Here is a 25,998-nt window from a genome sequence, read left to right on the forward strand (position 1 = left end):
TTTCACATCTGATGTCTAATAATGTTTAGGTGATTTTATGTACCAAAAACAGTAAATCATTTCTACATGATCATTTTCAGTCTCTTCACCCCTGTTGTTGTTGTTACTGTGTATGTAAGACATGTACATTACTTCTGTTCTCACAATATGAAATGTGGCTAAACTGTTGGCAGTTTAATAGAAAGATGTGTAAATTCTTTGGTTTTTGACCACAAAAAAAAAAAAAAGTGCTGCAGCTCAGTTTCCAAAAACTACTACAAACATAGTTCACAAAAGAAATAATGTCTTCCATGATGGGTGCCGTTTTGAAAAAAGGCTGAACAAATCTGGATGCCACAAATCTTTTATGAAGGACATACAAAAACAGAGTGAGTTATACAAAAGAACTTTATTAAATCTGCTACTAATGTCAAAAGGTCAGATTTGGGTCATGAAATAAGAAAACATAGGCCTTAAAAATATACATATACTGATATTCAGTAAAACAAAAATTCTCTGACAGCGTTTGGCACTGATCAAGGACCTCGGGCCTGAACTTCACATTTGTAAACGATACAAACAGGGATAAGCCACAATACAAAAACTATTAAACTTGAAAAGAACTTTAGGGTTTTTTTTTTGTTTTTTTTTTAAACCAAAACTAAGTTATCTTGAACTTATAAATTAAAAGTAACAGTATCTAGTCACACCTGAAAACACTCAACACATTACTTTAGGTTTCCTTCTGTATGCTTTATGAGCAGTAGGATCAGCTCCTCAATTCTGTCAATCTGGTGAGGTGAGGGGGAGATTGTGTGGTTAATTTTTTACCAAAAAAAAAAAAAAAAAAAGACGTGTCTCAAAGTGAAGGCTGCAGACAAGACAGGAGAGACCTTGCTAACACTAGTATACAATGGCTCATGCAGTCATGCTCATTCAGGGCAGCCTGAGTGGCTGTAGGATTTCCCAGAAATGAAGGGTGCATTTCTTAGCCGCATTGCAAGGACGCTACAAAACAGGAGAGCCTTTAGTGATGTAGCGGCCAAGAAACGCAACCTTCCTCAGTTGCATCCCTAGCTTTGAGACACGGTTTGCATTTCAAGCAGATGACAGCAAAAAAATAAAAATAAATAAATAAATTCTCACCTTTGGCTTAAGGGCATTACAGCAGCATGAAGAAACTGGGGCTGGAAAAATAAAGCACCAAAGTTGCAAATGAAGCAGCCTTTTCAGCCTAAAATCACTACAAATTGACATCCAATACCACAACCTAGCAGAAATAGACTAAGAAATCTACATAAACTGCTAACGTATTTGTTAATGATATGTATCAAAAAAAAGTTGACCTAATCAAGAATGTTAACATGTCCTTGAGCAATATGGTCCAGTCTAAATTCTAAGCTTCCACTGATACCCACCATTACTGATGCCCTTTGAACCTGCAGCAGCCTGTAGCTCCTTATTTTCAACACTGGTCATCACGGTCTTCATTTTTTCTAAAATCAGACATAATAAATGTCAGATAACTGCTCCTCTACGTATGATAACAAGGCTCCCTTCTAAATAACAGCTTTGGGTCGCATCCGAAAATTCCAGGTGGGACAGCACCTGTGCAGTGAAGCTGTGCAACCTGCAAGGAACTCACACAATGTTTTTCCAGTTTCTCCTTTTTTCCCCTCCTCGGTTTTACCACCGCTCTTAAACAAGCTTCAGGAATAAACTTTTACTTAAGGCAATCTGTTTTTCCATTTCATACTAGCACAAATTAAAAAAATAATCTTGTGGTAATGAGCAATTTAACTGGTTCATTTAACTTCATAAAAATGTAAACAATTACCAACAAAAACAGATTAGAAGGAAAAAGGGTAGTTTTCCATTAATTCATAGCTCAAACATTTCAAATCAATGTCTGCCCTGTTTTACTTTTTATTCAGATTCCTTCATTGCTAAACCGACCGTCTGCGATCCGCCTTGAGGCGTCACCTAAGATTAACCTTATTGAGACTGTGTCTTTGCCCCGAATTAAAACTAAATTTAATCACAGAAAAACTCAATTAGTCCGCTTAAATAACCTTATCAACATATATCCATGTTATGATGATGGCACTAACACCTTCAATCTAAAACTTGGACTACTTAATATAAGATCATTAAACTCTAAAGCAGTCGTCGTAAATGAAATTATAAGCGATGATAAATTTGACTTTTTTTGTCTTACTGAAACGTGGGTTAGACCAGATGAATATTTAGCGTTAAATGAAGCCACGCCTGTAGGCTATAATTATGCACATAGGCCAAGAATAACAGGCAAGGGAGGTGGAGTCTGTGTAATATACCAAAATACTCTCGATATTAGTCAGAAACAATGCGACACTTTTACTTCCTTTGAGGTCCTCTCTATTCACGTCACAAATCCGGTCACAAAAAAGAAGGCGTTCTCATTATTTAACATTTACAGACCACCAGGGTCATACTCTGAATTTATAAAAGAATTTAGTGACTTCGCTGCAAACCTGGCTGTGTGTAATGATAAAGTAATAATTGTAGGAGATTTTAATATTCACTTTGAGAAGGTAGACGACCCATTAAAAAGGGCATTTACCTCAATCCTAGACTCTGTTGGTTTTACCCAAAATGTAACAGGGCCGACACACTACTGTAGTCATATGTTAGATTTAGTTTTGACACGAGGTCTTAACATAGACAAGCTTAATATCTTACCGCAAACCACAGCGATCTCCAACCATTACTTAATTTCATGTGAACTACGATTTAGCCATAATATATATACGTCCCCTTGTTATTCAACAAAGCGCACAATAAAACCATCTACCGCCCTACAATTTATAGAATATCTCCCAGAGTTATCAACCCCAGTCTCCACTCCATCAGATCCAATTGAACTAGATTTACTAACCGATTATTTAGAAAATACCTTACGATCCACCTTAGAAAATGTGGCCCCACTTAAAATAAAAAGAATAAGGCAGAAAAAGTTCGCCCCGTGGTACAACGATAAAACCCGGACCTTAAAACAAACAGCTCGGAAATTAGAGCGGAAATGGCGTCATACCAAACTAGAAGTGTTCCACACTGCCTGGAAGGACGGCCTTATAGAGTATAGAAATGCTCTCACTGAAGCTCGCTCAGCATATCTGGCCTCGCTGATCGAGAATAATAAGTATAATCCTAGAGTTCTGTTTAATGTGATTTCCCAAATCACACAAAATCAGGCAGGTAATGAACCAGAAATCCCAGCAACTCTCACCAGTGAAGTTTTTATGGACTTCTATAATAATAAAATTGATAATATTAGACAACAAATTCAACCAACAGTATCAAATTCAAATCCAGCTTTGCTGCCATCTGACTTGGCTGATATAGAACAAAACACAGCTGTAGAAAAGAGTCTGGAAACCTTTCACCCCCTCCCACAGCTAGAGCTAGAGAAAATTATCTCTTCTGCAAATTGCACAACCTGCACACTCGATGCAATTCCATCAAAATTACTCAAAGAAGTACTGCCAGTTATTATAAACCCTATCTCAACTATTGTAAACTCATCCCTTAGTCTGGGCCATGTACCCAAAGCTTTTAAACTTGCTGTTATCAAACCTCTGATCAAGAAACCAAATCTTGATGTCGCCGTTTTGTCCAATTACAGGCCTGTTTCTAACTTACCGTTTATATCTAAGATCTTAGAAAAAGCTGTGGCCCAACAACTTAGTTCATATCTACACAAGAACCATATATATGAAAAATTTCAGTCTGGATTCAGGCCACACCACAGCACTGAGACGGCTCTAGTTAAGATAACTAATGATCTTCTTGCCTCTGATCAAGGTTACATATCTCTCTTAGTGCTACTTGACCTCAGCGCGGCTTTCGATACAATAGACCACAATATTCTCCTAGAAAGGTTAGAAAACATGGTTGGAGTCACAGGAACGGCCCTATCATGGTTCAGATCTTACCTATCAGAACGTTATCAGTTCGTTAGGGTAAACAATTTATCTTCCAATTATTCAAAAGTGAGATTTGGAATTCCGCAGGGGTCTATATTAGGACCATTACTATTTACACTATACATGTTACAGTTAGGCACAGTTATAAGTAATCATGGCGTAAACTTTCATTGTTATGCAGACGATACTCAACTGTACATATCAGCCAAGCCTGATGACCAACACAGGTTAAAGAATATGGAGGACTGTGTAAAAGACGTGAAAGGCTGGATGTCACGCAACTTCCTCCTATTAAACAGTAACAAAACAGAGGTTCTCCTTCTGGGTCCAAAATTAGCAAGAAGTAAATCACCAGATTTAATCTTAAATCTCGCCGACTTTCCAGCCACACCTGGCTCAGCAGTAAAAAATCTCGGCGTTATAATAGATTCAGATTTATCATTCGATCAACACATAGGCAGCATCACTAGGACAGCTTTTCTACATCTTCGCAACATCGCCAAGATCAGAAATGCCCTGTCCCTGCGTGATGCAGAAACACTAGTACATGCCTTTATTACTTCTAGGCTAGACTACTGTAACGCGCTACTGTCAGGATGCACGAGCAGGAATTTAAACAAACTCCAACTAGTCCAAAACGCCGCAGCTAGGGTCCTCACTAAAACTAGAAAATTTGAGCATATTAGTCCAGTGCCATCATCACTTCATTGGCTACCTATTAAATTCCGTATTGATTATAAAATACTTTTACTGACTTATAAAGCCCTACATGGTCTTGCTCCTGAATACCTGCAAGACCTTATTTCTCATTATGAGCCATCACGACCACTCAGATCCCAGAGCGCTGGCTTATTAATAGTTCCTAGAATTCAGAAGGTTTCAGCTGGGGGAAGAGCTTTTTCTTATAAAGCCCCCAAACTCTGGAATGATCTTCCAGAAACTGTTCGGGACTCAGACACAGTCTCAATCTTTAAGACTAGGCTGAAAACTCACTTGTTCAGTTTAGCTTTTGGTAGCTAATGTTCCCCCTAGATAAAGGCAGCAGATCCAGGGGTCCATGGACACAGGGAATTATAGTAAACTGAGACGCTGGTGCTGTCGTCCCGCTGCTCGCACGCGGTCACTCAAGTTTGTGGATGGTGGAGTGGAGGGATGCCGAACTGTTTCAGAGTGCTGCCGTGTCTGTGTGTCCTTCTGGTTCTCTCCTTTTAGTTAAGCTGTCATAGTCAGATCTGCCGGAGTCGTTAGCCACACTCTGTAAATGTTTACATTCCCTGTTTATAAACGAATAACTGATAGAACAAAACTAATCCCATTTACCTGCTTTTTTTTCCGAGTATACAACTGCCCACATGTCCGGCTGGACACTGAAGGACGACTGACTGCCGAGCCCCCCTGCTACCCACTTCAGACCAGCTGCCCACGCCTACCACCAACCACCTTGGATGAGCTGCCCACCCTACCCTGATGTTCTCATAGACTCCTAGATATTCCTAATATCAATATTACTGCTGTTAATATTAGTAGTATAATCACTTGTAGGTAGTTTGACCAGAGGAGGATGGGTCCCCCCTGGTGAGCCTGGTTCCTCCCAAGGTTTCTTCCTCAGTTCTGAGGGAGTTTTTCCTTGCCACTGTTGCCCCTGGCTTGCCCACTGGGGGGTTTCTGTACATTCTGTACATTCTTTCAGTCCTGTGGAAACTTTGTCTTTTCTGAAATCCTGTAAAGCTGCTTTGTGACAACATCCGTTGTAAAAAGCGCTATACAAATAAATTTGATTTGATTTGATTTGATTGATCCCAGGGGGAAATTGCAGTTGTTACAGTAGCAGCCATTTATGTAAAAAATAAACACTTTACTAATAATTTAAGACAATATATAGAATTTACAGTATGTACATCAGATTTAAGTACTCAAGTACTTAAATGTAATTATGACTAAATATTGTGCACAAAAACTCTAGACTGATACATGGATACATACGTTTCTCTTGACTTCCAGGTTTAGGCTTCTCAGTGTCTGAAGAAGTGTGTTCTGTGGTCTTAGATGTGCTGCCAGCCTGTGGAAGTCCCTGATCCTGAGCTCCTGTCTCTTGGGCCAGCTCTTCTGCACTGGCCTTGCCTGGAACTTTGTGCAGAGCTCCGAGGATGACTGAGTTGATGTTCCCTCCCAAGCCCGAGTGCTGGGTAAGCATGAGCAGGTTGTAGGTGCCATCAAAACCCTGTACAGAGGCCAGTACCTTGCCACTCAGCTGGACCCCAAAGAGTTCTAGGACCTCAGGAGGCCACACAGTAGGGAGATTCTCTTTACCTACAAGAAAAATAAAATACTAGTCACTCAGTGACTAGTGACAAATCTCAATCATGTGTTGTCACTTTTATAGCACAGCATCACACAGATCTCCAGTGAGAGTCCTATATATAAAATGTATGCACCAATGGTTCACCACTACTGCTCTTACCTGAAAGAGCACACCTGGCGATCTGAAATGGGTGCTGCAGAAGGTCTTTAGGGATGGGCAGGATGCTGGAGATAGGAATCCTCTCGCAATTCCCATAATCTGCATAAATTACATTGGCATGTGTGCTCGTGGTGTCCAGTACCACAGCCCTGCACCAATTCTTGTCACCTGAAATGAGAACATTTAAGACACGTTCACATGTGTTTTAACTATGAAGTGGTGATGGCCCTTTCTATAATCAAAAACTAATAAACTCAAGCATCTGTTGAATAGCATCAATGGCAGCTTTAACTACCATCAAGACAGACCATTCAAAATGAATGTTGAAGTTAAAATCCTGCATTCTCTATATTCTCTACAATGGAACACTCACTGTGATTCCTCTCTTTACGCTGTAGTTTGGGAGCAAAGTCACACACTAGAAACATGTCATTATTTTACTGACTTACTGAATTTTACTGACTTACTGACTTAAATTGGAATTCCACTTCTGCATGTACACAATTGCATTTTTCCTGAGACTTAACTGATCTTTAGGAGTCACCTGGAATTTCAATGGGAAAACTATTCACTTAACACAAATTCCAATCTGTTTAAAGTAACGCCACATTTGCAAGAAAGGAACATCGTCTCTGCCAAGTAATGCATTTGCAGAGACTGTATTATTTAAAATCAATGATTTGTCAGGATTTTATGCCCCACTATTGATAGTCTGATTATAGTTAATGCAATGGTTGATGTTTCAGTGTGAATGACCTGAGAACTGTGCACAACAAGCTGCTCCCGGTAAAGGAACCCTCTGGTTGGGTAAAGCCTGTTTGCTGCAGTACTTTGCCACATCCATCATGACAGCCTGCAGCACCTTAATATTGACTACAGGAAAAAAAAGGAACAAAAACTGCTTTATGATGGGAATAATAAACAAAAAACACCAAAGGCAGTTGTCTGGTCTGAGAAAATAAAACCAAGCCCATATTGACCAGCCAAAAAAAAAAACAAACAAAACAAACAAACATTACTGACATAAATGCTATATTTGCCAAAAAAAAAAAAAAAAAAAAAAAACCACAGGTGATGGGTTAAGCTTAAACCAACTTGCGAAGAAGCATGCACTTGCAGAGTACATACAACTAATGTCTAATAAAGAGCTGGCACTCGCCTGCATTGCAGTAAGGCCATACATGTCGGGCTCATTTCAAAGGCATAAATTAAGCCTAGCCTCGGACTAAACTGCAGTGCCAATGGTGAATCATCATTGGAAATTCCTTAGTCAAAAGAACATCCTGAATCTTGGTAAGTGAAGCCAGTTCTTCGTCAAGTTTAACTAGGCTGGAGAAATACACATTGCCAAATGGAAAGAATATTTCCGTAATTTTTTTTTTTTTTAAAAGAACACAATTTATTTGATAATTACTTTGCCTACCATCTATCTAAATAACAGACAATAGTATACTTACTTTTCAAAACAATGTTAGTAGCAAAAAGGAGAACATTTATAAACTACATTTAAAAAAAAAAAAAAAAAAAAAAAAAAAAAAAAAGACAGATCTTTTAACCACCATACGTAATATTTCTACATGTACGTGTTGGTTTGTCCACGTAACACCGAGAACAGAGAAATAACTTTAACTATAGCCATCTTAGTCAGCTTAACCAGACTACTAATTATTCAGTATTAAGTAGTAATACACAAAAAAATTATAATATACCGCACTAAATGACCATTTACCTTATTAGGTAAATGCTGTACCCATTTTCACAGTCCATTTTCTAGTACATCTACTAGTTGCTAACAAAAACACCCAGCAAGTTGCCAGTATCATGCTATAAACTTTTGTACATGGTCAACTATTCTGACCAACAACATTTAACATTTTTAGCAGTTATTCTTGCAGAAATCCTGCACATACTATTATCATAACATTAGTATCAAGACCAACACTTCTCACCCTCTCTAGGATTCATCACATAGAAGAGACTTGGGCTGATCACTGCTGCCACCTGTGGCTTAAAAGTCTCTCTGCAAGGCAACTCCACAGTCTTCCAGTCCAAAGGAAAAGAAGCAGCTAAACAGGAGAAAACACTGTTACAGCCAAAGTAATTAAAAATTATCGAAACAATACCTGCTTCCATGGCTCATACAGAGAAACTGATGTTCATATGTCTTCAACATCAGTCCTAGAGGACCAAAGCAAGTTTAGGCCAATGCACTCATCCTCTAATTATCAAGTTCTTTAAAAGATGTGTCAAGTGCACTGGACCAAAGAAAATACTGAGCTGTGGTTCTTCAGGACTGAATTTTGTGAACTGAGCGCATGTTTTCACTTGAAGAGTTTGACGACGACATGGCACCTCCTTTCACTGTGATGTTAGCAGGTTGCTCGGAGAGTGATGTTTTCTCAGTGGGCATGGGCATTTGTGCATGAGATGCCTCTTTCAGATCACTAGATCTGTTCTGCTGTGCAGCAGGCTTGTTCTCCTGCCCTGAAGGTTTGGCAAGCTGTTCTGAGATAAGCACAGCAGCAAAGCTTTGGCCATTGCATCGCAACTCCACCCCATAGCCTCTCTCAGTGATGGACAGCACTCTGCCACTGAGCTGCTTCCCCACACACAAAGCCTGGAACCTCTGCACTGCAGCCTCTTTCCAGTGGCCTCCCATAGGCTCAACTCCTACAGACAGACAGACGGATGAAGCATAAAATAGATCATTTTCACCCAAGTGATATTTTAATATTTAAAGAATCTTGCTGACAGATACGTAATCTACACAGCAGAATGTGCAGGATATGTAGTTTTGTCTGCAGCTTGAACACACATAACACTCAAAAACACATACCAGCAAGACAGCAGCGTATGGCCTGGAAAGGATGTTTGAGTAGGCTGGAGTCAATGGGTCTGAGATGGGCAACCTGTACCTCACAGGAGTTCCCATAATCCACAAAGTACACTCTAGCCTTTCCATCACCCTCCACGCTCTGCACCATGGCCCTATACCAGCTACCATCTCCTACACACACACACACACACACACACACACACACACACACACACACACACACACAGAATATTAAAAAGTAAAAGTTGGAAGTCCAAGTGAATTCCAAGTTAAGCCAATTAAACATGAACAGATGTAGAGGTAAAAAAAAAAAAAATTGCAGCAGCAGTGACTGACCACTGAAGAGCGCGCAGCAGGGCTCTCCTACTACTGGGCTGAAAGGACCCTTCTCGGTATCACAGTGCGTCTTAAGCTCAGAGGACAACTCTGCCAAAGTCTGCATGTCTGTCAGTCACATTAAAAAGGAATATGCATGGCAACAGACTTCTCAACGAACACAGTGCAGGCCCTAAATGCTTTGGTTTTAAAAGAACAAACAGAATGACGGATGGGCAGCCATACCTTCTGCCTTATAATTATAGCAGTAGAATTCACCAGGATTTTCTAGTACACTGACTACTAGCACCACCTCCTGGCCATCAATGGGAAGTTCAGCACAAGACCACTCCAACTTATCCACAGCTAGGGAATTAAAATACATGAATGCTTAAAGCTGGAATTTATGCCATCATAAATAAAAAAGTATATGGTTTAGACTTACCAGGGCTTTCAGAGACAACATCTTTAGCTGCTTCTGTTGCTGTCTCCATATTTCCTAGAGTAGCACAGCCTGTAGCAACGAGCATCTCGGCTACGTTAGTCTGAGGATCACTGGACTCATCGATCATAGAGACTAGAGCCATTCCATCTCGCTGTCCAAGAATTTCCACTTGGATGAAACGGTTACAAACCAGCCGTTTCAACATCAGTATTACATCCTCTGACCACACGTCTGAGGTTGGCTTAATACCTAAATAAAGAAAGTAAATAAGTGATAACAAATAAGTAAAATGGTTTGGTTGATCTCGATTTTTCTTTTTTGTACAGTTTAGATCTTGTGTGTTTGGGGCAGTGGTGAGTGATAAAAAACAGGGAAAAACTCATTTCTGTTATTTTTCATGAAACCCTATTTGGAACATTAAAGAGGACAACACCAAAGAACACGGTAAACAGCTTGACCCAACATTAAGTAGTATTTGTAGACCAAGTATGAGTATACACTTTTTTTCGTACTCGCTGATAGAGTCTGACATCATACTGAGTAATGTACTTGAAGTGCATTAGCTAATATGCTATATTATTTAACACCAGCTTGGATCAAGCAGAGCAGAAGAGTGGGTTTTGTTCCACTTCCAAAAAGTGCTTCTGTACAGCTGTGGTTTTGCTCATCATGTGTCTTTCAACGAGAGTCTCTGTAGCTCAGTGACAGGACTTACATCCGAGGTTAGTTCCTTGAAGGACCTTGTGTGGAGCTTGTATACTTGGAGTCTTTTGTTTGACTGATTGAGCTGTAGTTGAACGGACAATGCCTACAATTTATATATTCGCATTGTATGCAAACGTTCAGTCCAAGCTGTGTAAAACACAGCCTCTATAGACAGCTCTGTCTATGAACAACAGCAAATAAGGGTTTCTCATTCAAATTAACACTCTGCACATGGACTACAGAGAACACAAGCTGAGAAACTGAGCAGCACTGCCAACACTGAAGCTAAAACCAAGCAGTGATGTACACAGTAGTACAATACTTGTCTTTCACAGTATTTTACAAAAACACATTTAAAACTGAAGTCTATTCAAATAGCATAAAGTTGGCTTATAAAGACTTTCGGAGCAAATGTAAACTTTGAGTCTGGGGAAGTAGTTTAGTGTTTAAAATGTGCTAAAAATCACAAATTACTTCACACATTCATGATCCAGGCGGCACGATGGCATGGTGGGTAGCGCTGTCGCACCACATCAAGGAAAGCCTGGGTTCGATTCACCGGCCGGCCGACCAGGGTCCTCTCTGTGTGGAGTTTGCATGTTCTCCCCGTGTCTGCCAGGTTCTCCGGTTTCCTCCCACAGTCCAAAGACGTGCAGTCAGGCCAATTGGACATGCTAAATTGCCCCTAGGTGTGAGTGACTGTGTCTGTCTGCCCTGCGATGGACTGGCAACCTGTCCAGGGTTTATACTGCTGGCATAGGCTCCAGCACTCCCCCGCGACCCTGAAGGAGAAGCGGGCGGATGGATGGATGGATGGATGGATGGATGGATGGATGATCCATTAAAATTCACAGAACTACCTTATTACTTTCAAATTGTGTAGCGTGACAAGTCTAAAAGTGGCAGGTAACATGACAGCTCTGGGGAGATGCCTGTATACTTGGGAGTCTTTTATTTGAGTGATTGAGCTGTAGTTGAACAGACAACGCCTACAACAACATTAGTGTTTGTGTAATGACAGAATGCTGCAGCTTCAGCTTGTTCTAACTCAATAAGCGGTGAGTGAACCTTCAAAAACAAAAACAAAACAAACACCTCTGCTTTACCTGCTAGGGCACAGGGGATTGCTTGAGTAGCCAAAGCCAACAGTTCCATACTGATGGGTCGCAAGTGATTCAATGGCACCTCTTCTGAGTTCCCAAAGTCTACGTAGCCCACACAAACTCGATCCTCAGATGAATACGCCAGAACTTTGGCCCTATACCACTGATTGTCCTCTGTGATGCAAACAGGGAAAGATGCACATATACATAACTGAATACTAATTGCCACATTAACACTCAAGATGGTAAGACAATGTTCTTAAAGGACCTCCATTTCATTTCTTTTGTGTTTGATTTTGTTTCCTGAGATCTTTTTCTGATACACTGATAAACTTTTTTTAGGGGTTTAAACCAAAAACAGTGCTTTCATTTTTGTGACCCATTTCCAACTTCTCTTTATCTCTGAACATCAAACAAGCTATTTTATTACTTTTAAGCACGATACATTGTTTAAAAAAAAAAAAAAAAAAAAAAAAGAAGTCAATCCACAAATCCTCAAAATGATAACTTTAAAGAATGCAAAACACTCTTTACCTTTAATTAAACTTAGTGCAAAAATATTTTTTTTCCAAGCAATTTATTTAAATTATGGATTTCTGTTGGTCATCATAAATTGTTTACACGATAGAAAAGGAAGATGTGCCCAAATGATATAGAGAATTAAAAATATAGATTTTTTTGGAAAGTGACAATATTGTAAACATATTCTGACTGGTGGCCCTGTTTCTACTTAAATGAACGAGAGTAAACTAACATAGGCTGAATATAAAGGCCTGTAATGTTGCAAAACATTTACAAATACAAATTTAAAACAGCCTTTTTTGCAGCTTATTTTCCATATATGAGCTGCATAAACTGGGGAAACAATGGTGTGTTTTGAAACATTAACATTGTTTGCTTGTGAGGAATTAGTTTTTCATGTTATGGACTCTTGTAAAAGAGAACACAGCCACCCTTATATAGAGGTGCAGGAAGAAGTTGGGGGGGGGGGCCTACACACAACAACCACACACACAAAAATATGTAAATCTGTCTGCAAACTACCACATGAATATGTAGTGGTCAGGCATAGACTCACCTGAAAAAAGAGAACAACAGACAGTTCCAGGAGCAGGCCTGAAGTTCTCACTAGCTGCAGTCTTAGTACAATGTTCTCTCAGGCTTATCTGTAACTGCTGGATAGCACCTGCATAAGCAAAACAATGCCCAAAAATCTCAGTGAAAACCTCAGTACCACTGAACAGAACAAAACGCCTTTACATGATGGCATTAATGGATAATCTTTGCAAGAGTTCAGCCACCAATGTTATTATTACAGTAACACTGCAGTCTAGAAGTTACAAGAGCTGCTCTTGGTCATATTGCATCTCTGCGTGAGGATTAAAGTATTCTCCATTACACTAAGTAAGCAAGATAGGATAAAGATAACTCACTGGCATTTTCTAGCTTTTGGCAGATGATCTCTGAAGGAGACTGAAGGTGGGTGACTATGGCTGTGAAGGTATCTCCTACTCCTTGGGTCAGAGGCTCTGGTGGCTGAGCCTCAATGTTCTCATTCTTCCCAACAGACAAACGCTTGAAGTTCTCAAAAGAGGCTGTCATTAAAGAGTCTTAATTTGAAAGAGAAAATATCACACAAAAAAGGATGTTAAATATAACAGAATTAAATGCATGATTTAAAATAAACATTTCTACAAATAACTCACAGATTTCTTGCTCTGTCTGTGGCTTACTTGGGGTGCTCTCTTTTATGGCATAACCTTGGTCAATCAGGAAAGTACTCAGGTTCTTACCTATGGAACAAATTAAAAAAATTAAATGCATCTGATTGATGAATTTAATGCCACATCACAAGAAGACTACTTCAAATGAACAAGTTTTACCAAGTGTGGACAGAGGAGCATCTACAGCAAACAGGGAGCCACTGTGCATAATGTCAATCACTGTGAAAGTTAGGTTCTTTGCTGCAACCAGCTGTCTCACTGCAACACAGCATTCTCCTGTCCAACTGCCAGTCACTGCCATTACCCCAGCCACACAGCACTGCAAAGCCTGCCAAGTTCAGTTAACAATGGGAGAACAACAGAAAACATTTAATTGATAATAATCAATAGACATTACCAACACAATTACATGAAATCACTGTCACATCTTCATCAATCAGCAAACAATATTTTAAAAATAGAGAAGTAGAACATACACATGGTGGTGCAAGATCAATGTTCTCTGCCAGGGCACAAATTTGGTCAAATGTGACATCTTCCACATTTCCAAAGTCGATGTAGAGCACTTTTGCAGTGTGGCGATCCAAATCAACAGACTCAACTTCACCTCGATACCAATTCTGAAAATGAGAAAGAAGCATTAAATTACAGACCTTTCTTCACAAAGTATTTATAGTAAATATTATAGCAGTCTACAATGCTCCATACATAACCAGTCCTAGATGGCATGCAGACTGCTGAAAGAACTATACAGTCTATCTATAATGATTATCTACAACAGTGCTCAAATTGAGCTTTAAAACAGCTCATTCAGTGTATTCAATTGATTTAGCCCACCATTGGTCAAGAAAAGAAGGGAAAAATAGTTAAGCACAGTTCTCGTGCAGGAACAGATTTGAAAGCAGTCAATCTGCAGATATTGTTACATCCATCCATCCATCCATCCATTTTCTAATATTGTTACAACACATCTTAATAAACATTACCAAGTCCCTATGACCTGTTATAAACAAGAACATGAGTAACCTGATCTTGAGAGAATTTGACAGCACAGAGCTCCCCAACTTCAGGTTTGTACCCAAGTTTATGTGAGCTGCCATAGGTCTTCTGCAGCTCCAGTGAGATGGACCTCAGGGTCTCAGTCATCGCCACTGACTGGATGTGGATGAAGAACTTTCCAGGATTCCTCAATTCCACCACTGTCCCCTTAAAAGACACAGAATTGTCATGCAGTAAAGAACATGTTTAGATGAGGAAACAGCAGACCCAACTTAAACATACCTGCATTTCATCTCCTTTGGAGACACTATTTCTGCGTAAATCACTCAGGAAAATTCTCTTCGGCTGAACCACAACATTGCTGTTTACCTGGAGGAAGAAAAAGCACTTCAGGCATGATGCATATTGTAAACATACAAGTAAATGTTTACAATAGCAAAATAAAGGAAAGATGATACCTTGGACTCCAAAACACTAGGTCCACTTCCGCAAGGCATGGTCAGGCACTCTTTTGGTTTATTACTGGTTGAAAAAGACCACACAATTACGATGCAGCAACAAAAGCATACAAATATCATTAGTTTTTAGTAATTTCTTATCCTAACCAGTACCTTAAACTGCTCTCTGGAGTGCTTGGTTTACATAGGTGCCGATGAGCTTTCCAGTCCTCAGACTGACAGGCTACTGAGCAGTAGCAGGTCTTTTTGCAGCGTGTACACCTAAGATTGCCTGAAATGTCAAACATATCAGCTTAGTGACATTGTCAAGGTGCAGATATGGTTTGAAAAAGTCAAATTAAACTTTGCATTCCATTCAAAACAGAATTGCCAGGAAGCAAGATATCCAGCAAATTCAAATTAAAGCACCCACCTTGCTGACCGCAGTAATTACACAGTTTCACCATTACTGAGGTAGCCAAGAGTGCATCTCTCTGTGAAGGGAAAACATCAACTGATGTTGATGTTTACTGATTGCAACTTTTCATAATAAAACTGTCTTTGTTGTGTTTTGAAAAGGCAGTACATGAGATTTTTTCTTAATATATTAAAACAAATTATTCAAATACATACAGCACTGTTTTCCTTCACTGTCACCAAACCGTTCTCCTTTCTGTCACCTTCAGCTCCGAGCACTAAATCAACATGGACAGAAACGTTACTGAACATTCAAGGTGGACAACATTTTGCCCATACATTCCACTCTTATCCACAGCATACCATCTAGGCTGTCGTTTGTTGGAGACCATTCTTGAGGTGACCCGGCGCCTAAATCATTAAACACCGGCCTCTGATTTCGAGTCATCACCAAACCAGGACCAGTTGCAGGTCTTCTTAAGGGCAGGTTGGGCCTAACCAGTGATGGTGAAAAGGCGCGGTTCATGTTGTCCGCGCCTCGCTGCTCTGAAACAGACAAATAAATCCTCACTCTCAAGTACAGGTAGCATGTCATATCCACATAGATGCACCTTCAACCTGAAATACCGATAAATGCCTTTAAGATCTTTGGATATTTCTCTTTTTTAAAAATAATCTAAAGTAAAAAGGATAGTCTTTGGTCCACGTGTGCAGACGTTAGCTAAAACTAAGCAAACTATGCTAAGCTACAGCGCGCACGATGTCGCTAAAATATTCATTTGAAATGCAAATAAGCGCTACAGTCAGCAAAAGAGACAAGTTTCCTCAGTATATGAAACCACACCATGGCTCCAAATGTGCCTTAACGCTTTTCTACGTGTGGAAATGCTACCAATGTTGGGTTTATAACTAGCACATGTAGCTCGCAGGGCTAACTAGCGCTAGTCAACTGTCGTGTCCGGTTCCGTAAAAAGCGCTAACGCGTCCGTTAACTAACACGAACAGCACTAAACCACGGCGAATAACGCCACTGTCACTTCATGGTGTCTCTGTCGATAGCAGGTAGACACTGGTTTAACATATGCAGATTTAAGTTTGAATTTACCTGATATATCTGTTAAAAATGACGTTAAACTTGGGCTGAACTTCGCGATGAAGACATGTGGGGAGAAAACCGCATCGCACCTCTGCTGAAGAAAGTGTTCTTGCGCACGGCGGCGTTTTCCGGCACTGTAGTGCCCTCGGAAAATCAAGTGAGGAACTCCGTACAGAGATTTCTGTTTTTATAAGCCTATATAGAGACTTACTAGCTTACATCTCCACACCAGCGTTTACCTTCTCTTTCTTGTTGCGGCAGCACATTCCGGACTTTTCTCGTATTCAAATGCAAATTTTTAAAAGGCTAATTCCGCCGCGTGTTCATGTCCCATGTGAGTGTGGAAGACTTGATTCAACTTCACATGCAAAATGTGTGTGTTTCATTTCTGTGTACAACGGCTGGAAGAAGTTTATTTATTATTAATATGGAAAAGCAAAGTGCTTTTGACATTTAATTTTACTTGTCTTAGTGGTCTGACTTAGTGGTCTGATGAGAAATTAAAAGGGAATAACAATCGCTCATTTGCAACTGCGTTTCCTCGCCATGGCTGTCAACGAGGCTGTCCTGTCAGTCAAATGCTGCGATGGATGGGACGTGGGGTGCGACTTAAGCTAACTAGTGTGGACGTGTTTTAAGGAGAAGTGAGGAAAAAGTAAGCGTTGGCGGAACCGGACACTTTCATTACTGCCCACCTGATTCTATTCGACAAACGAACCCACGAGCAGGGAATTTCACTTTCCTCATTTTTAATTTCAGCAAATATCATGCAGATTTGGTGATAAATGAAGGTGGTTCGTCCAGGGAGTTAATCAGCGCAACTTAACACTGTCCAACGTTTATACAGCACTTTTCTAAAGTGTGAATTGTGAACTGTATGCGTTTCTGAACTTCCCACCGAACACGTTATTACAGGAGGAGTGATGTTGCACATGTGTGTTTAACACCTATAGGAGTTGGAGACAGTCAGGATAGTGCAGTCATTTCGTGAACATTTTCATTTTGTGTACAGTCAGAGATAGAAACAGTTATGCATTCAGGAATATGTGCTAGACACACATCAGAAATATGCAATCCAGAAACCTTTAAAAGCACTGGTACCCTGTGTTCGTCCACCATTCTGTAATGCTAAAGTCATTTTCCCAGGAAGCATTATTCAAATATGTCCTTCAAACTACACACTGTAATAAAGATATCCTGACTGCCTGGATTTTGCACACAGTAAAATGTGTTGTTTAGCTTCCCCACAGTGTTATAAACCATCTAGAGTCTTTGTTCATAAGCCAGATAGCTGGGGGGGCGGGATTCAAGCAGCCTGCCCCCAAGTTCTTCCCACTTCTAAGATTTTAAACATTGTAAGTCTTTAAATCAGAAAAGAGACTTCTGTGGCACATATACACATGTATGTATGCATGTATGTACATATCGTTTTTGTTGAAGAAAACTCGTAACTTCACAATGATAAGTTTATGGAAGAAGAAAAAAACATACCTTACTTTTAATGTAAGTCAATGGAACCAGATTTTTTTTGTCATTTTGGGCCATTTATTTTGGTCCATCCATCATGAAATTCACACACAATGTAAAGAGCAATAGGCATTTTAAAATTATGTCAACAGCAAAAATGGAGATACATGGATTTCTTCCAACAACAGCAATATGCATGTATGTACATGTGTGTGTGTGTGTGTGTTTCCACTCTATCCCACCCCATGACTTACTTATAGTTTAAGACAAGTTTCGGTTTCAGATTTGATCACAGGATTCAAGTGGCCTATATAGAGTGCAGGATTCTGCTAGCCAGTCAAAGTACAGTTTTCAAACAATAAATTATATTGCAGGATGGCCAATGCTTTTCAGGGTGCAAGTTTAGGCAGTATATGCAATATTTCTGTCATAGACTTAAACAACTACTGCTGTAGTATAATAAAGCTGTCAACAGAAGAGGATAATTAAATTGTTCCTTTTAATAGTCTGTCAACATTAGTGATGCTTTATTCTCTAAAACAACCTTTTTAAATGAAATTTGGGCAGCATTCGTAACTTGATGTCTGTGGCCTTGCCAAAAAGGGGCTCAAACAATTGCTTGGTTTTCTTGCTCTCTGGCTTTACCTCTGCCTTCGTATTGTAGCACTGGCTGAAGCTCTTGGCTTGGTAGAAAATGTACACTATGCAACACAAGGGTTTGTGTATGACAGAGAGCTCTCCTCTTAAAAACAAGATTTAGCATGTTGTAGTTAAGAAATCCTATTCAGTTGTGTGATTGCTGTTTTAGTACCGTAAATGTAAATGTATTTAAAAACTCCTCATGTACTGGGTTGCTTAAGTTCAGCCCTTCCTGCTTATGAAGTTTGTTTGGCTGGAAAAACCAGATGTTTCACAATGCGGCAGTGAGTAGACAAGGTGTTTGCTTTCTGGCAGGTGAATGACTGTATTTTCATATTGTCATTTTCTTCAGATGTGGTAAGAAATGGATACAGTCTAATCTATTTTCTTGTGTGCGCTTGTAGTTGCCCTTTATATGGGTCTTTTATTTGAGAATTAAAGAGTAGACTACTCTTGTCTTTTGCTGCAAGTTTTATAGTAAGTATTATGCAGCACATACTGTACGCTAGCTGTTGATCATTTCTAATCCTTTCTAAACAGTTTTTTTTCCAAACCCGGTGTATAGTAGATTTAGACCAGTTAACGTCATGTTGTAGAATATTTAAAAACTGCTGATATGTGCAGCTTAAAAATCATTTTGCAGCAATAAGTTATGTACATGTATGTCGTTATAGCTGTCAGTTTTACTCACATACGTGCACATATTTAAATGTTTTACGTCAAGGTGTACACCATTTGTTTAACAGTGCTGACTGAGTTTTGTGTTTATATGTAAAGAATACTTTTCTGATGTAAAGTCGGTGGCTTGCACAGGTTCATTCCAGGGGGATTATTTGAACAATGAGACAACTGAACCGTAAGAGGGCTCTCAGTCTAGTGAAGGAGCTGGATGCCTTCTCTAAAGTACCAGAGAGCTATGTTGAAACATCAGCTTTTGGGGGAGCAGGTAAATATGAATGATCTCTATGGATTTTCTTTTTATCTCAAAAGCATTTATCTGCAGATCAAGTAGTTCCTATTACTATCTCCAAAACAGAATCTGAAATGGTGTAAAGTCTGAGGAGATAATAACTGTATACTGTTCATTTTTCCTTCCAGTTTCGTTGATTGTTTTTGCATCCATGGCACTTCTGACCATTTTGGAATTTTTCGTGTATCAAGACACATGGATGAAATATGAGTATGAAGTGGATAAAGACTTTTCCAGGTTTGCCCACTTAAGTTTCATTCATATACATTTTTTTTTAACAGAATTGAACTATTAAAAAAAATTCTGCTTGTTACTTTTTCCTCACCAGCAAACTGAGAATAAACATTGACATCACAGTTGCAATGGAATGCCAGAGTAAGTGTTTTTGGCCAAATAATAATCTAGACAAACCTATGGGGGCATATACATTAATGAGCAATAATCAGAGAACAGCTTTCATTATTTATTTAAAGTCCACGCAAAATAAGTTTTTCCTTTTAATATTCATTTAGATGATTCTGAGTAGATTAGACATAAGATATTCCACTGGCATACGGAAAGGGATTGTCAGAAAATGCAGCCAGCTTCTAAGATTGAACTTTGGAGGTGTGGAAAAATATCCCTGCAAATCTGCTGAAAAGATTGGAAGCTGTAATAAAGGCAAAGGGTGGACACACTATATATTTAAAAATGATATAACATTTACTTGTTGAAGCTTTTGTATGATTTATATATATATAGATATATTTATATATATATTATTATATATATTATATATATATATATATATATATGTGTGTGTTTTCAGTTTTTTTCCCCTGTGCTGTTCAATGGCTATTTTGACTGGAGAATAAATGAAAGATCATCTCTGACCTTCGCTTAACTTGTAGGCTAATGGTGGGGATCTTACATTAATGTTGAAAGCCACATGTTAGTCTCACTTTTACTGATGGATCTTCTATATTTCCATGTTCTGAGCAGTGGTTGGGGCAGATGTGTTGGATCGGGCAAACACCATGGTTTCTTTAACGGAACTCAAATACGAGCCTGTGAGTGGTATTGGTCATTAATGTAAATTATGTCTATTTTGTAGATCTCAGTTTTGAGTAATTCTTGTTGACCATTCTTAATTCTTTTGTTTTCATTTAGGTAAACTTTGAGCTGAACCCTCAGCAAAGACTTTGGCAAAAGTAAGCCAGACTTAATATGCTGAGAATAAATTTGCTGAGACACTCTTGTAATGGAACACAGGCATGATTTTGAAAAAGTTGCTCTATACATTGTGCTGCATGATTAATTCTCTCTCTGTTTCATAAATGTAGGATATTATTGCAGTCCCAGAGCAAACTCAGAGAGGAGCAATCCCTTCAACATGTGCTTTTTAGGGATGCAACAAAGGGGTTTCTTTTTCCACCGATTCTGCGGTATGTTTTTGCAATTTCTAATAGATAGGCATGTCAAAGTTCCTTGTGGGCCACAGGATCTGCAGATATCGCTGTTTTCCCCTGTTTAACACTGAAATTGGTTTATGTAGGCCTTACTAATTTCTAGTTACTATGCACTGTCAATGGTTTAGTTTCCTAGGCTCCCAACAAACATGATGCACTAATTAACCAACTAAACAATGCACTAATTAACAAGCCCTTCCTGTGTTAAAGAAAACATGACAACATAAAGGGCAGTGGTACTCCAGAACCAGATCTGAGAACCACTGCTACAGATAAACACATGATAATGAAGTAATATGAAAAACTGCAACGATAAACTGTAAACTGTATTCAAATGACTTGTTATGAGGGTAATATTATTCACTGAATGACATTGTGTGCTAAACATTAGGAGAATGCACTGGAAAGTTTATGAATGATACAGATAAGTCTGTTTTAATGACAGTTACAGTTCACAATTAAAACATTCACAGGGCATACATCAACATCAATATTTGCTCATGCTGATCATAGCACAATGTTACAAGAACAACATTTTGAGAACATTAAGCAACAGCCATATTAGGTTATCCATCCATTTAGAGCTGGGTGAAATGGCAACAATACAACATTGCAATAGTTCAAGAAATTTTCACCATACACGGTATGTCACAATATTAATTTTTTCAGGTGTTTGATCAGTTCAACAGAGAAAAAGGACTATAAGTGCATTTTTAAACACTTTTAAAAATGGTGAATATAGTGATTTTTTTATTAAATATTTGGAATAATGTGTTGCACAAAATCCTGTTAAACGGGACTAATTTTCCTGTTTATAATGAAACATGCAGTTGGTCAGTGTTCTATAGATACTGAGAATATGCATGATATTATATTATATGATGATGCAATTTATTACAATATATATTATCATATTGCCCAGCCCTAAATTCAAGGTTAACAAAAACTGTTTGAAACAGCAAAGTTTTTCTGGTACTAAAACATTTATCATAACTGCATGAAGTTCTTGGAATGTCGTGAGAACATCAGAAAAGATATCCATTATACTATCTGTGGGATCAAGTCAAGTCAAAGTTTATTTATGTAGCGCTTTTTAAAATAGGTGTTTTATCACAAAGCAGCTTTACAGAAAATTGCAGGTCCAAGCTCCCATGAGCAAGCCAATGGCAGCAGTGGCAAGGAAAAACTCCTTAAGAGCAAGAGGAAGAAACCTTGAGACGAACCAAGACTCAAAAGGGAAACCCGTCCTCCTCTGGTTGATACAGGATAGCAAAACAATAGCGTTGTTGCAGCAGCAGTATCTTTAGGAGGGCCAGTTCATGAAGGTTAGGTTTGCACAGCGTTGTACAGCAGGAAGCTTTATGGTGGTCCAGAAGGTTGACAAGCAGCGGGCACTGGATCAAGGCAGAGAAAACAACATTCTGAGAATGTCCTAATGGGGCATTTTGTCAGCTGGTTGAGAAGGGATTGAATCACTCCTTTGTTTTAAATTCCAGTGAAATCAAACACTTTTTTAAAGAACCATTTTTATAGAGAGTGTATTGGGTTGGATTACAAATCCACTGGGCTCTCAAGAATTAAGCACAAGTGTAATTAATGAATCTTGCCCTGCTGTTTGTTGTCCTCCCAGAAGTGATTCTCTTTCTGGACCTCTCAATGCCTGCAGAATACTTGGACATTTCTATGTCAACAAAGTTGAAGGGAACCTCCACTTCACGCTGGGCAAGTATGTGTGTGTGTATATATATATATATATATATATATATATATATATATATACATGCGAGAACTGATGTTCTTTGTCTTTTTAAGCTAAAATATCATAGCATGATTCTTTACCTCAATAATATTCGCACATATCCAAGATCTGATTACACATCATGATTTTCTTTTTCCGAATGCAGGGCCGTACATTATTCTGGAGGTCATGCTCACTTTGGGTCTTTATTCACAAATGGTGAGATCCCTCTACTATATTAGATCCCTCTGCTTTACCAACTAGATTAGGTAGACTAATCTGTTTGATTGTACAAGACTGAATGAGTTCATTTGTTATTGAATATAATACAATTTCTGAAATGATGCCTTCCTTCTTTGGCTTTGCTATAATGAGACTGTGGGGAAAAAAATCAAGGACAGTTCTCTAAGGATGGGACAGAGAATAACTTAGCTGTGCTTAAAATATCCACTAGGTGGTGAAATGTCCATTTGTTAAATCAAACTTTCTTTTTTCTCTCTTAAAGTGTTATTTTTCCCATAGGATGCAGCAGCTTAGCATGAAAACTGGTAAATAGATAATGTAGTATCATTCAGTTTTAGATAGCATGATCACAAAAAAGTCTCTTGTCTTACAGTTCAAAACTTCTCTCATCGAATAGACCATCTTTCCTTTGGAGAAGCTGTCCCAGGACGCATCAATCCTCTGGACGCTACAGAGAAAGTTACATTAGAACGTATGTATCCTTAGTAGTTTAAGCACAGTTAACTTATTTGGTAGGCACTTATAAGACCATATTTTGTTTATGCTATTATACTTATACATAGCTTTTTTTTTGCTTTTCTAACATTTTGTGCAGGGATGCAGCAGTTCCAGTATTTTGTCACTATTGTTCCTACAAAACTGCGGACGTCTGAGCTATCTATAGACACGCATCAGTATTCTGTCACAGAGCAGGTAAATGATCAACTCATGTTTAGACCTTGATTGTAATTGCACATTGGCCTGTTTCTTGTGTAGCTGTATCTTTGAAATGTCACCTGTAATGCAGGAACGGGTAATAAACCATACATCAGGCAGCCATGGCGCATCAGGAATCTTTGTGAAGTATAAGCTGAACCCTCTGATGGTGAGAGTGACTGAGGAGCACATGCCTGTCGGAAAGTTCCTTGTGCGGCTAAGTGGAATTATTGGTGGCATCTTTTCCACCTCAGGTAAGTGTACACACCAGACCTGGGTAAAAGCTAAACAAAATTTGAATGGGTGTTCTTTCTTGAGTGTTTCCAATATAAAATACTTCTATTACTGAGTCAGTTTTAGTCATGTAGTTATGTAGTAGTTATGAATTAGTTCCATTCCATACTGCTTTGTGATTGAATACATCCCGACTTTTTGGGTGCATCAGTTTATGTTAGGCCAAATTTGCATCAATAAGAGAATAATAGAAACCTCAGTTACTGTGCTGAGAAATTACAATGTACTTAAGTAGTTTTTTAACCTGGCACTACTTCTACTCAAAGGTTTTTCGAAAGTTACTTTTATTTTCATTGAATCATTATTTCACTGTGAGTATTTAAAACAGTTTTATTTGAGTGTACGTTCAAGTTATCCTATCCACCTCGAGAACTTCACAACATCCCTTTAACATTGCTGTGTGATTGCATGACTGACACAGATTTTACAACTGTTCTCTCCTGTTATAGACTTGCTTCACAGGCTGGTTGGCCTCTTTGTGGACATTGTATGCTGTCGCTTTAACCTAGGTGCCTTAAGGCCAAGACAGGTGAGCTATAATACCATGACTGACTATCACTCTCATAAAGAGCGTATCGCTCTGTCGCAACAAAATGTCCTATCTCCATTTTCATCCTTTTCCATTTTATTTACATAATTTGAAATGACCTTTTGTTCTTTATATTGTGTCAAACTTTCATGATGAATGGACCAAAAGAAACAGCCCAAAATTGCTCAGAAATATGTCTGGTTCTATTGACTTACATTAAAATTAAAGTATGTTTTGCCTTCTCCTGTAAAGTTACCATTTTGGAGATACAAGGTTTTGTTCTGACAGCAGTGATATATAAACAATATACTGTATATATGACCACTTCTCTGCCCAATCTCACTCCTGGAGGTCTGCCACCCTGCAGAGTTTAGTTCCAGCCCTGATGTAACACACTTGATCCAGTTAATTAATTGCATCGTTTGGTCCAGTAGCATTTTCCTCGGTGTTATGCAAAATATCTCCATTTTCCCCCTTTTTTCCATAATTTGAAAGCTTCAGGTATATTTTACAATATGTTAAAATGTCACGATGGACAGACCAATAGAAATGATCTAAAAATCTTGTTACATTAATCTCCATTATAAGAATGTCTCTTCCTTCCTAAAGTTACCATTTTGAAGATGTAAGATTTTGTTCTGACATTAGTGATTAGACCTATAGAACCAGTTGTGTTGAAGCTAAACCCTTCACTCTGTTAGATCAACAGCAGTGGGTTTGGGCTCACTCGATTAGTCTTTCTATTCTGTATTTCATGCTGTTTACCTCAGGCTAATGATAATGATACAATATTTTTTCACTTTCTCCCTTAAGGTCCTCTCTTAATCTCAGGATGGAAAATAAAAAATGAAAGGTGCTTTATATGTAAGTGTATATGTAAGGTCAGGTCCAGTGCTTTTTAATGACTCTATGTTTACCTGAGTTTCATTTTTAAGTTTTTTATCCCACTTCTTTTCTTTAAACTGTGTTGTGTTATAAATTTCGCACCCACACAGCACAGTGACACATTTTCAGTTCAGGGTATGAAAGATCATACTTTCACAGTTTCAGGTCCAGAAACAGTTTTAGCTGCAAGTCTCATATTCAACACTTTGAATTTTTTGTTCTTTTATTTGCAATCTTTGTGAATATTGCCTCAAATCTCTTCTGGAAAGTTTGATGTTGTTTTTGGATTTCCTCCACATGCCTTCTTTTGTTCTATGAAAAAAGACTCATTAAAATGTTGTGCACTACTAAATGCCTCATGAAATATAATTCTTTTTTTTTTATTTTCACATAACAATTTACAGCCTCTCTTTATACATTAGAGTTAAACAAACTGTAACTCTGCCTTGAACACATTCAATTCTGAAACACATTTTCAGCATGAATGGGTGGGGCTAAACTGCTATAGGCTGAATATGTGGATATGTGTATATGTGGTGTTTTTTGTGACATCACAACCATGATGTATTCAAAATGGACTGTTTTTACAACTTTGTTTCCTTATATG

The 25,998-nt window shown here is 38.6% G+C and overlaps 2 protein-coding genes across 5 annotated transcripts; one reads left to right on the forward strand and one right to left on the reverse strand.

The window, feature by feature from the left end:
* Positions 1-369: 369 nt before the first annotated feature.
* On the reverse strand, positions 370-16,568 carry tdrd1 (tudor domain containing 1). Of its 3 annotated transcripts, none has more exons than XM_017696009.2 (26): positions 16,492-16,568; positions 15,750-15,932; positions 15,603-15,664; positions 15,403-15,463; positions 15,144-15,261; positions 14,991-15,054; positions 14,815-14,901; positions 14,560-14,739; positions 14,010-14,153; positions 13,693-13,861; positions 13,543-13,602; positions 13,243-13,419; positions 12,888-12,995; positions 11,813-11,983; positions 10,002-10,250; positions 9,803-9,922; positions 9,578-9,685; positions 9,242-9,412; positions 8,758-9,075; positions 8,355-8,471; positions 7,162-7,278; positions 6,406-6,573; positions 5,928-6,254; positions 1,398-1,475; positions 1,126-1,166; positions 370-770 (listed from the first exon to the last, which is right to left on the reverse strand). In XM_017696009.2, the coding sequence occupies exons 2-26, from the start codon at positions 15,910-15,912 to the stop codon at positions 708-710; spliced, it is 3,441 nt and encodes a 1,146-aa protein (XP_017551498.1). In that variant the 5' UTR covers positions 15,913-15,932; positions 16,492-16,568; the 3' UTR covers positions 370-707. The 3 variants fall into 3 exon arrangements, with proteins under 3 accessions (XP_017551498.1, XP_017551496.1, XP_017551497.1); XM_017696007.2 differs by having other exon boundaries at positions 13,516-13,602; XM_017696008.2 differs by lacking the exon at positions 16,492-16,568 and adding an exon at positions 16,384-16,450 and having other exon boundaries at positions 13,516-13,602.
* Positions 16,560-25,738, forward strand: si:ch211-225b10.3 (endoplasmic reticulum-Golgi intermediate compartment protein 2). 2 transcript variants are annotated; one of them, XM_017696011.2, is made up of 14 exons: positions 16,560-16,639; positions 19,402-19,534; positions 19,687-19,795; positions 19,887-19,933; positions 20,540-20,607; positions 20,708-20,748; positions 20,881-20,982; positions 22,637-22,732; positions 22,911-22,963; positions 23,361-23,459; positions 23,583-23,680; positions 23,775-23,937; positions 24,427-24,506; positions 25,320-25,738. In XM_017696011.2, the coding sequence occupies exons 2-14, from the start codon at positions 19,429-19,431 to the stop codon at positions 25,329-25,331; spliced, it is 1,074 nt and encodes a 357-aa protein (XP_017551500.2). In that variant the 5' UTR covers positions 16,560-16,639; positions 19,402-19,428; the 3' UTR covers positions 25,332-25,738. The 2 variants fall into 2 exon arrangements, with proteins under 2 accessions (XP_017551500.2, XP_017551501.2); XM_017696012.2 differs by lacking the exon at positions 16,560-16,639 and adding an exon at positions 18,874-18,945.
* Positions 25,739-25,998: the final 260 nt, after the last annotated feature.

Source organism: Pygocentrus nattereri, chromosome 13 (genome assembly GCF_015220715.1).
Source record: "Pygocentrus nattereri isolate fPygNat1 chromosome 13, fPygNat1.pri, whole genome shotgun sequence".
Classification (NCBI taxonomy): Eukaryota; Metazoa; Chordata; class Actinopteri; order Characiformes; family Serrasalmidae; genus Pygocentrus; species Pygocentrus nattereri.